Raw genomic sequence first — 12,840 nt, 5'->3', positions numbered from 1 at the left:
TCTGAATCTGTTCTGCCTTACTCTTTAACGTATATATCATTGTACCCCTCAATGGATTTCATTCCTTCATTTGTTCCATTTGAAATCCTTAAAGTATCAAGGACATATAAATCAATACAAATATCAAGACAACACAAAGCAAGCGTTTTACAAAATACAATGAAAATAAAGACTTCAAATAAATTTATAAACAAATTAAATAAATAAATTTACAAATAAATTAACTAAATACAAAATAAATACACTTATGACCGCTATTAATAAATAGTGGAATGGGAACATTTTTTAAAGTACCTAGGGCATTAAAGTAAACTGTGTCACCTTGGACCTATCTCAGGTCTATTCATGCCTGAAAACCGCCATTTTATTCTGGTGTTTCAAACACAGAGCTTTGAGCTTTCAGGGAAGTATCATATTTTCGTCAGTGTTGCAACTTTGTGCCTTGAAAATAAATAAGCCAGACGAATCGGTTGAATTTGACAGCACGTTGAAATAGATTAAATATCTGCTGATTCCCAACTACAGTTATACCTTCATATGAAAGCTATACCTTATTAAGCTGTTTGGTACCATTCCATCATTTTTTGCTTCTTTTTAGTCATGTTTTTTAGATGAGTGCCTGCTACTGCCAAAAACTGCATTACTACGTATGGGGTTCTCTTTCATTGAAATTTGAACGATTGATTTTTCCATTTTTTTTAAAAAGATATATATGGTTGTATAAGTTTCCTCATAAACAGTTTGAATAATAATATTCTACTTTCTTTGTCCTCAGCTCTTTAAGCTGAAGATTTTCAGTTTAAATATTTTTTGTATTTTTTTTTATTTTTGTTATTTTTTTTAAGTAGCCTTAAGTAATCATTCTAAAAAAAATATACGTTAAATATCTAGGACTTATTTAGTTCAAGAGGAATATTATTATTCTTCTTGAAATAGGATATTTTTTATAGATGTTTTTTTTTAATTCCTGTCGGGTGACATGCATAAACAAGAAAAGTCCTGTTACCCTCCCTCCCACCTACAATAAAAACTTCTCCTAAAAGTTTCAACTCGATCTCTCCGCTGGGGGATAAAACAGCAGAGACTTACTAAAACTACGTTTAAAATTCGTCTTCATTTTGATAAAAATTCTTATTCGGTAATGTAAAAGGCAACTTAGATCTAGGTAACCTTTGTATGGTCTCACACGATTGCTTTCAGAGCTGAAGATTAGTAATTGGCTGCAAGATACCGAGCTAACCAATCAAACAGGCGGAATTGTTAACTTCTTATCTTAAAAATAATAAATTTTATTTTAAAACAATGTTAAGTTTTTAAGTAAAAGTTAGCATTTACAAATGTGCCTTCCAGACACAGTACAAAACTGGTTTAAGTCTGGTTTGAGCCGCTTGAGCTCATTCCTTTAATTCCCCAAAAATGGGGATGAAAAACAATCTTGCTAGTTTTGGCTGTAACGTAACCATCATCTGGTCGGAAGAAAAATTCGATCAAATAAAAAATTATAGGGCAATTGGCTAAAAATCCGTTCATTGGCCAGATTGGCCAAAGCAAGTTTCGCTTTATTGTCATTTCTATGAGTGAGAAAATGTTTATCCTTAAGCTATAATAGCATCTATCCCATATTGTACCAATCCCGGAGTTAAAGTCCTCTCAATAAGAAAATTCTATAACAACGTGGGATCCTGTCTATTTGTTCCTGTAAATGATCGCAAAATTCACATGCGTCACTATTCTATCCGCCAATCAGCACTACAGAGGCACATACCACTATAACCCAGTAAATAAGTTTGTTCACCAATAAATACAAATTTTAAATACAATACTCTTATTACCCCTCGAAAGGCCCTCGATACTCTTATTACCCCTCGAAACCAAAACATTACATCTTTTTTGTCATGAAGCACACAACGTAAATTTTATTATGAATTCCTTCCTAACGTAACACAAGACTTAAAGGCTCCCTTCATCATCAGTCCTTTTCCGTGCATGCATATCCCAATCTTCCTACCTGAATAGATATATATATATATATATATAATATCGCATGATTTCATGATTCTTTAACCTGTGAAATGGGTTTCCAACGTTAATGCGTTAGCTGGCTTTCTATGTCAACGTTCCTTGCTACAATTTTTACATTAGTAAAAGGATCAAAATTACTAGGGCCCTCAATTGAGGCAATGGGCTACACCAGCGTTGGGCAGGGACCAATATCTCCTTCAAGCCAACACTGAATGTATAAGCAGGCTTGCACTTTATTGCACAACAAATATATTTATTTTTGTTTGTAATTGTGGTATTCAAAGAAGTATTTTTTGTTTCTTAAAAAATCTCTGAAAGAAAACGAAAACTACGTATGAAAATTCAAAAGACTCTAACCAATTCAACTGTGGAAGCAATGGTGTGATGTTCCACAGCGATTGCCTGAAGCCAAGTGAGCATCTGGTTACTTTGAGAATCGTTGGTGCCTTTTAACGAAAATTTAGGAGAAGAGGAGATTTTTTTTTTTTTTAAATATAAGGAGAATGGGCAATTTTTTAATTTTATGTGAAAATAATAATAACAGTCATTTTTTAATTAAAATGCAAAATAAAAAAATATATTTACTTTTTTGGAATATCGGGGGACGAGAAAAGAAATTTAGGGGCACATGCTCCCCCCCCAAATTGACTTCCCTGCGGAGAAAATACTAATCAAAGACATTATACTAATCAAAACATACTAATTAAACTAATCAAATAAATTCAAAGGTTAATGCTTAAATGAGCAAAAAAAAGCTTTTCTTTTCTAAGTTTCTGTGTTATGATAAGTATAGTTTCATTAATTTATTAATAATTCAAAAGCTAATTAATGTAGGGAGTCGCCGACAAATTTGTCAGTGGTCACTTGGGCAGTGAGGAGTTTTTAGCAACTTTTGAAGGAATGAGAAAGTTAGCCGCTTTACGACGGACGAAAGCGGAAAAAATGGAAGAAATAATACAGGTTCGTGCAACATTTTTATTTTTTTGACAGAGTTTTCCGACATCAACATAGCTTACAATAACCTCCATATCTCGCAGAATTGTGATGAGGCTGATGAAGAATAATGGGAAATTGTTAACTTATTGAAGTCGGGATATTGCGTGGTACGCTTTTTTTTAATGTTATCATTTTAGTGACGTTTATTTTTTTCGTTCACTATTCTGATGTCGCAAACTCTATTCATATTGTAAATTTTGCTTTTTAGAAATGATTATGAGGTTTATTTAAACACTATACAAAATCATCGCTGCAGCATCAGATGTAAGCTAGTAAAGAATGAACTCTAGCCCAGAGGAATTCCATATTTCAAAATACGTTAGAAAAAAAGGTCAAACGAGGTAGAGTGAATCCGCTGAAGCTGATTCAGGAATGATAATTGTTATTTGGGTAGTATTATAATAATTAAAGCCGAGAAGAAGGGTTTTTTAGTAACTCAAAAGGGCTAGACGTGTTGTGTAAATGGAATTATCAGTAATGGATCCAAATTATATCACGATAAGGTTTTCAAAATCCCCGCCTCGACCCTCCAACCTTCCAGGCCACTTTGTTTTCATGACATTCCCTTGTATAAGGGGATGAGATCTTCAGAAATATCCCTACAGCCCAAATTAAGGACAGAGTTTTAGGATTCAACTACCAATTCAAATTAATTTTTGAAAGCCTGAAATGACCTGACCTTATCAGGGTTGCATCGGTAGCGGCAACCTAGTAAGAGACTATGAAATAGGTTGAAACCTTGGAAAATAGGTTGTTTCTTTGAAATAAGTTCCAATTTGCTTAAATTCAAACCATAGTATGCCGTATTAAAGAAGCTGAATATATATATATATATATATATATATATATATATATATATATATATATATATATATATATATATATATATATATATATATATATATATATATATATATATATATATATATATATATATATATATATATATATATATATATATATATATATATATATATATATATGCATAGAGAGAGAGAGGCAGGACATTTATCTGATGCTTAGAGCCAGGGTCCCAGCATTAATTTTGTTTTTTTATTTATTTTTTGTATCTAATCTTGGCCAAGTGGATTTTTTTGCGACTGATATAACATCATATAACTCATTAAACTTTATATATTTAACATTTAACATTCTACACTGCACTTAAGTCTACCCCTTGTGTCGATTCTCTGTGGTTAGGACTGTGAAGTAATATGCCCATATTTTAATGTAACGCCAAAAGCGCCCATATTTAAATGCCTAGTTGCCTCCCTTTCCCCTGAAAGAAATTTCGCTATATTCGTTGGAAAAATAATAGTTTTCTGAATAGTTTTTTTTTTAAACTCTACTGTTGAAAATCATGTGTACTTTTTTTTTCTCTTTCTCTTTAAATCTCCCTATTGCCTTTTATAATTACACTAGTTTATTTACTACTTCAACATCAAAATATGAATTACCTTGGACAACCATAGGTAATTCAAAGTCTTTCATTTAGTTGAAAGACTTTGGTTTTTCATGTATTATATATATATATATATATATATATATATATATATATATATATATATATATATATATATATATATATATATATATATATATATTTTTTGTCAAAAAAAAAAAAAAAAAAAATGCAACAACCATTGTCTTGAAACGAGTAAATAGGTGTCTTTGTGTTCACAAAATTTTATTCACAAAAAGGTCAAGAGAGAAAAAAAGCAAATTAGTTTTATTTTTGTAATGTATACCACCTATAACTCTAAAAAAGCGATGGCATGATTTAAGACTATGGTAAAGGCTATGGGATATCCATGCTTTTCAGATTGTGAAAGGTATATTGTCAAATTTCTGAAATGCTGAGGAGTTTTCCAAGGATGTTAGTATTACAAAGTAAATTACTTGTATGTATATATTAAAAAATTAATTATTTCTAATGTTTGTCGCTATTTTTAGCAAAGACGACGAGAATCGCATTTTCTACCGTCAAGACCAGCTCCTCTTCCCCCAGCGAACCGACAAACACCTTATCCGCTAGTAAGCCCCTCGTATCCAATGGCGGGGGCTCCGTACCCTACTGGTGGCTACTATCCATACCCGGGTATACAGTACCCATAATCAGTATACGAGGTATTAACTGTTACGCGAATTTTTTTAAACTTTTTTAATCAAAAGAGTAGTTTTTAGTATCGTATGCTTCCACCAAAATTTTGATGTAGAATATTTTTTGTCTATTATTGAATAAACTTGTAACCATTATATATATAAATGCATATTTACTGTGTTGTGGGCATTGTTGTCTTTGCCTCGATAGAAAAGTCAGTACAAAAGTCATCCATACATTTCTGGACTATATAATCACAAGCCTTCACTTGCACGTTTTTAATACGAACCAAATAAACACAAATGATCAAACGAAATGATTACAACAACAATCACAAACCAGAATAAATGTAAACTGTATCAAACTAGAAAGACAGACTAAAGTGACGTTCTCATGTTGTTAGTCTTACGCCTAAAGGTCGTAGTATCCTGTCGTATTCCTGATATTAATGTTTCTTAGTAACGACAACCCTGTAAAGGAGCGATTTTTTCACAAAAAAAATGATTTTCCATCATGGGTGAGGCAGCCAGTGCTTGTGGATATATGTGATATTTAGATGCAGTAGCAAGAGAACCTCTCGGAATTAATTTTCTAAATGCTTTTTTGTAACCTGCTGAAATGTCTTTCTCTGTTAGTAAATCCAGCGATCTCACATATTCAATTTCTGAATGCTATACTATATCGTCGCTTGTAATAGAGCCGTAAGGCTTCAATGTTTTCTTATTTTTTTCCCAGAGCCACTTCTTTTGGAAGTAGTGGTCGTACAAACTTCATTCTATTGCAAATTGTAAATGTTATGTTGGAGATTTGGGTAATATTTTATTTTTAACTTGATTTTATTGCTCAGTTTTGTTTGGTTTTAAGAAAATGTTTAGGTCTTGTGGCAAATATAGTCTAGGCTACACACAAGAAAATGTCAAAGAAAGTGCCTTAAGAATGCAGTTAATGTTGTCCCCCTGCCCTGAGGTAGGCCATTTTGGGCAGCATGTCACCACTTTAACATACAAGTTATAATGTCCTTTTTAAAATTCAAAAGTAATCGAAGGGTAACAACTCTGGTCCCACGCCCATTCTAGCTGCCCCCCTCAAAAATACAATTAAAATTTTGAGATAGGCATTTTGCTCTAAACAGTCTAGAGGTCAAATAACTGTACTTTCAGGGATGGCATGGTCCCCAATAAGAAATAAATTACAACTTAAGAAATAAAAATAAAATTGGATTTAACTCCGTGATTCCCAACGTGGGGCACGCGCCCTACCGGTGGAGCATGGGAATATTTTGGTGGGTAATGGGCAGGACCTGCATTCTTTGGCTAACTATACCAAAGCAAAGACTGAATCTTTGCGCAGTTTCATATTCAGACAATTTCAGGCAAATTGCTTATTGGTAATAGCAATCTATGTTTCCCCATGACAAACGAGCCGTTTCCGGTTTTACTGGCATTCATCTAAGCAGCAGGCATGTAATATTCTTAGACATTCGTAATATCTTCAGTTACGAGCAAACACGTTTTGCACCAAGATATTGAGATACTAATATTTTTATTTGTCGAATCCTCACTTGATGATGCTGGGAAAGCAAACAGACCCTTTTGCAGTATTATTCGATTTTTCTTTTAGTCATACATTATAGAAGGACAAAGAAAGAAGTCAAGTTAAGAAGCGATATAATTGTATAGAAATATAAAACATAAGCATTATTATGCAAAATATAGGTAAACATTATAAAAATTTTTTTCAAACAAGGCATTATAAAATACGCAATGCATTATTATTTGGGTGACAGTAAGCTTGTGTCCTTGCGGTACCAAACACTATACCAACAAAATTATTACTGCATAAAACGCAGGAAATGTTTTTCTTCACATTTGCCTTATAATAGATTTTTGAATCTCTTCCAGTTTAACCAATTAGTACCCCACCCCCCGCTAATAATTGCATATAATCCAAGGTCATAAGCAAAAATATGCTGTTTGTGTATGTTTGAATAGTACTTAGTTCAAAATTATAGTTGAATAGTATTTAACTCATAAAATGAATAGTACAAGTACAAAATTTCGTCAATATTCGGAGAAATATGTAAAATTTGGATTCATATTCGCTACGCATGAGGAACAGTCAACTTTCTGCCTCTTATGGCAACAATGCCTTTCCAACGATTTAATGAAACTAGGTCGTCTTGAGTTGTATTTGAAACATACTGCGTATGTAAATTAAGATTTAAAGTTTTTAAATAATAAATTTACAAAAAGATCAGCAATACAGTTTCTGTTTAATACACAAACGGTTAGCCTCAATCGTATCTTGTTGCTAGTTATGAAATATCTCTAATCATTAACAACTGTGGAAAAGATCATACTGTAGGAGAAATTTAATAAAACTATAAATATCAGCATTTCTTAAAACATTCCTGGAAAACGATGACAACGCTGTTAAAGTCTTGCCATCCACTAACACTACTTTTAGTAGAAGAACAGATGAAATAAATAGTATTGGGTTTGGGTTTGAGTATATTCAAACCCAATTTGTTGAAAAGTTGAAATCCAGAAATTTCTCACTACAAACGGATGAATCAACTCTCAGAGACAGTTAGGTTGTACTGCTACTATATGAATGATATACTGATAAAGGCGAGTTTGCTGAAGAAATGGTATGCTGCAAATCATTAAAAGCCACCACTTCCATCGCTGATTCATACGGTAAGCTAAATAATTACTTATAAAATAATTACTATACCACTTCCGTGGCGTCAATAATATAATAATAGAAAACATAACATCTTGTGCTGCAGATGGCGCTCCTGTTTTGATGGGCAAAAAGGCTGCTTAAAATTGACGACAGACGAGAATCCAGAAATGATACTAGAGGACTGTGTTATTCATAGAGAGAACTTGGAGGACAAAAACATTACTCTTTTACTTGATGAGGTACTATTTGAGGTACTTTTACTTAATGAGGTACTCCGTTATAAAATCTGTCAGTTATATCAAAGCTAATTCAAAATGTGAACATCTCTTCAGTCTTCAATTTTTTAAATTTGAAAATGTCAATTTTTTTAAATTTGAAAAATTCTCTACGTGAGAATTTTTCTTCACACTGAGGTAAGGCGACTTTCAAAGGGGAATTGCTTAAAAAGATTCATGGATTTGTTTAATGTTCTTAGTGACTTTTTAAGTGACAAGCCTTAAATGAAGCCTCTGAAAACTTGATGATAAACCATTTTTGAGCTATTTAACAGAAATTTTTGGAAAATTAAATCCGTTGAATAAACAACTTGAAGGATTAAAAAAAACTCTCGTGGATATAAAGACGAGGATCTTTGTCTTCGTTAAATTTATTGAGGCATGTCAATATTTCTCACAAAATTTTTGATCAGCTTAATTGGCAAAGAAATGCAAGGCGACTGCTGTTATTTAACTTGTCATTATGGATCATTAAAAATAATGGCTTCTGATTTTAAGGAGCGATTTTTTGACAAAAGAAGATTTTCCATCATGGGTGAGGCAGCCAGTGCTTGTGGATATATGTGATATTTAGAGCAAGAGGAACTCTCGCAAATGCAAATTGGAGAGTCCATTAATATTCCATTCAGTATCAAAGGAATGATGGCATGGCTTTGTAACGAGACAGAAACTAAATTCCCACATTCAACTAAGTCTGCAAGATGATTGTTGTTACCTATCCCATTTTTATATTTAGCTGAATGTGGCTTTATTGATGTCAATGATTTGTTATCGAAGAAGCGAAATCGACTTGTTATCACTAGACGAAAAGAGTTGAGACTTAAGCTGACTAAAGTGAGTCTGATATAAAATCTCTGTCGCAGACATGACGCGTCAGGATCATTTCTGTATTTCAGTTCTCTATTATATATTTGGAAACATAATTATTTAGTTATTATCCATTTTTCATGTTCCTCTTTCATGGATGACTTATTCTTTGGAAGCTTATTTAGATGACAAGTTAATGGCCTTTTAAGTTTTCTTCTGATGAATACAAGTAAAATCATGAATAGAAAATAAAAAATCACCAGAGGGGCAGCAGGATTTTACAAATGTTGGATTAGGATCCGAAATTGGAGGGAACCACTGTCCTAACTATTTAGCTAAACACCGGAAAGGTCAGTAAATAAGTAAGTATGACGGGACTAGACCCTTAAGGTACAAACCGGCGGTGCTGATTTCCGTTTCATGGCCCTTCAGCCAGGAAGTGTAATGCGGGCCAGCGATCATGTGCTGTCGCAGACCCTTCCTGCTTACCTTCCTCAGATTTCTTCTGGTACCTATTTGGAGCTGGGTCGACTCTGGCTGATCTTACAGAGTCATACCACTGACCTCCGTCTCAAACCAAGTAACTGGCCACATCAGAGATCGAACCCATGCCCCCTGGATAAAGTCTCATCCAAGCGCGGCAAGCACTTCGCTAACCGGAAACGTACTCACTATATAAACCAATAATAAACTTTCTACAATCAAGAACAAGCCAAATTTGGTTGAATGTTTTTCTTCGAAAAAGGAATTTTTCAAAGAAAAGTAGAGGCATATTGAAACTTAAGACGACCATAAATTAAGTTCTATTGTAATTAAAACTTAAAACAGTCACAAATTATTCCCGTAGCGACATGGAACACAACTTTTCTTATCGTCAAATTCATCGAAAGCCAATAACATGCATACCCAATACCAGAAGACGCCAACTCCTCATCAACGACTATGCTGTAGCGTTGGCTATAGAAAAGGACATAAGGCTTGTATGTTTTATCATTTATTTATTGTTGTTGTTTCCCCAGAGGTACTTTAGGAAGTTGTCGTATAAACTTTGGAGGGGGCTCATTTGATTGGAGATCGGAATTTCTAGTGTACTTTTTAAGAGTCAAAGGTGATCGGGAGGCAACTAGCCCCCCACTCCCAACGCCCTCTTTTCCCCAAATGCACCTGATCAAAACTTTAGATAGTCATTTTGCCTCAAAATAGTCTAAAGATCAGATAACAAAAACTCCTGGATCGACATTACCCCCAGAGCCTGGGGGCAAGGGTTATAAGTTATACTCCGGGGCCTTATAAGGTAAAATTTTGAGATAGGGATTTTTTCAAAACAATCTAAGTATCATATAACAATGCCTCTGGGGTTGACAAAGCCACCCAGAGCCAGGGCAGCAAGGGTTATAAGTTATGCCCCAAGGGCATATATGGTTTTTTATGGAAGACTTGGTGATAAAAACTGAAGTTGACTCACTTGATTGGAAAATGAGAATTACTACCTCTTTTTAAGAGTCAAAAGTGGTCGGAATGAGACTATCCCCCATGCCCTATTCTCCAAATACCTCCGATCGAAATTTTGTGATAGCCATTTTTTTCAAAATAGTTCAAGCTTCATACAACAAGGCCTCCGGGGTTGACACAGCCGTCCAGAGCCTGGGAGTAAGGATTGTAAGCTATGCGGGAGTATATCCCCTAATGCATCCAATCAAAATTTTGAGATAGCCATTTTGTTAAAAAGAGTCCAAAGAACATGTAACAATGCTTCCATGGTTGACTCAACCCCAAGAGCCCTTGAGTAAGGGTTTTAAGTGATGTCCCGGGGACATGTAAGGTTCTTATGAAAGGGATGGTCGTATGAACTTTGAAGGAGGCTCACTTGACTGGAAATGGAAAATTCTAATTTTATTTTTAAGAGTCAAAAGTGGTTGGAGGGCAACTACCCAATCCACGCCCTTTTCCTAAAATGTATACGATCGAAATTTTGAGATAGCCGTATCGTTGTAAACACCCTAGAGATTAAATGCAACACGGCCTCCAGGTTTCACACAACTGCCCAGATCGCAGGTGTAAGGATTGTAAGTTATGCCTCGGGGACATATAAGGTTTTTATGGAAGGGATGGTCGTATGAACTTTGAAGGAGGCTCACTTGAGAGGAAATGGAAAATTCTAATTCCATTTTTAAGAGTCAAAAGTGGTCGGACAGCAACTATCCCCCCAAACCCTCGTCCTAAAATGCATACGATCGAAATTTTTAAATAGCCATTTTGTTCAAAATAGTCCAAAGATTATATAACGTTACCTCCGTGGTTCACACAGCCCCCCCCCAGACCCCGGGGGTAAGGATTCTAAGTCATGCCCCGGGGACATAAGGTTTTTATGGAAGTGGTGGACGTATAAACTTCAGAGGAGGCTCATTTGATTTGAAATTGAAAGTTCTAATTCACTTTTTAAGAGTCAAAACTGATCAGAGGGCCACAATCCCTCCCCGCCCTGTTTTCCCTCAATGCATCTGATTGATTTTGAGATAGTAATTTTATTTAAAACAGTCCAAGTATAAAATAGCAATACCTCCGAGGTTGAAACAGCCCCCCCCAGAGCCCGGGGCAAGGGTTGTTATTTATGTCCCGGGGGTTTATGAGGTTTTGATAGAAGGGGTGATCGTATAAACTGCGCAGGAAGCTCATTCGATTGGAAATTGAACTGGAAAGTTCTTGTTCCCTGTTTAAGAGTCGAAAGTAATTGGAGGGCAAGTAAGCTATTTATTTCAAAATAGTCCTAAGATCAAATAAATATGCCTCCGGGGTTGGAAAAAAAACAGCCCCCAGGGCAAGGGCTGTAATTTATGCAAGCTTTCTATTGTTAAAATATAAGGTTATTACGGAAGGAGCAGTCGTATAGACTTTGGGGAAGGTTCATTCGATTTTAAACCGAAAGTTCTAAATCCGTTTTTAAGAGTCAAAAGTGATCATGGGGCAACCACCCCTCATACTCTTTTTTTCCCAAAATAGTTTCGATCGAAATTGTGAGATTGCCATTTTGTTTAGAATAGTCCAAATGTCAAATAACTTTGGTTCCGGGTTTGATACCCTCCTCAGCCCTCGGGGCGAGGGCTGAAACTTATGCAAGTTGCCTATTGTAAACATATAAGATTTTTGTGGAAAGGGGGGTTGTATCAACTTTGGAGTGGGCTCACTCGATTTAAAATCGGAAGTCCTAGTTTCTTTTTTAAGAGTCTAAAGTGATCCCTGGGCCAACAGCACCCCCCCCCCCACCCTCGTTCCTCAAGCATATCCGGTCAAAATTTTTAGAAAGCCATTTTCTTCTAAATAGTCCAAAAGCCAAATAACTATGCTTACGGGGTTGAGCCCCCGGGAAAAGGGTTATTATTTATGCAAGTTGCTTATTCTTACTTTAATACTTTTGTTTACAGATTTACTGGGTGAGGGCTGTTAGTGATGCAACTTGTTTATTGTTACTTTAATGCGTAGTTTACTTTGTTTGCGTTGATAGTCACTCCAGTTACAGTCCAGTCACTTGTATCTCTTAAAAAGGCACTAGAACTTTAAATTTCTAATCACTTGAGCTCCTCGTAAAGGTTTTACGACAACTCCCTCTATGCTAAATATCTTTCATTTGCCCAAGGAATCATAGCTGTAAGTATACTATTAATCAGCGAAATAAAAATATTTTATCATTATTTGGGCTCTCTAATAGCCACCTCCAAAATAAGAAGGATTCTTTTCAAAACAAAGTTTTCAGACAAGTAGTAGTTTTCCAGAATTCTAGAGATATAGGGAATATGTGGGGATAATGGTGATGCATAGAAAATGACGAGAGGAATGATCTATTGACCAAAGGCGATATGTGCATGTTCCTTTTACTTAGTAATATTATTACTACTACTACTTCTATTGTGACCACTGCTAAAGCTGGAGATTTTAATGTAAAATTCCAGGAAG

The 12,840-nt window shown here is 34.8% G+C and overlaps 1 protein-coding gene across 1 annotated transcript in view; it reads left to right on the top strand.

The window, feature by feature from the left end:
* LOC148942284 (vacuolar protein sorting-associated protein 37B-like) overlaps window positions 1–5,355 on the top strand; it is a 34,070-nt gene extending 28,715 nt beyond the window's left edge. The window contains exons 5-6 of the mRNA XM_089102981.1: window positions 2,857–2,982; window positions 4,972–5,355. Coding sequence (XP_088959107.1) covers window positions 2,857–2,982; window positions 4,972–5,133 — 288 coding nt within the window. The 3' untranslated portion in view covers window positions 5,134–5,355. The remainder of the gene's footprint in view (window positions 1–2,856; window positions 2,983–4,971) is intronic.
* Window positions 5,356–12,840: the final 7,485 nt, after the last annotated feature.

This window comes from Artemia sp. Qi Xiang Cuo, chromosome 17 (genome assembly GCF_049724085.1).
Source record: "Artemia sp. Qi Xiang Cuo chromosome 17, ASM4972408v1, whole genome shotgun sequence".
Classification (NCBI taxonomy): domain Eukaryota; kingdom Metazoa; phylum Arthropoda; class Branchiopoda; order Anostraca; family Artemiidae; genus Artemia; species Artemia sp. Qi Xiang Cuo.
The sequence above is the reverse complement of the archived record's forward strand: the minus strand, read 5'-3'. Positions and strand labels throughout refer to the sequence as shown.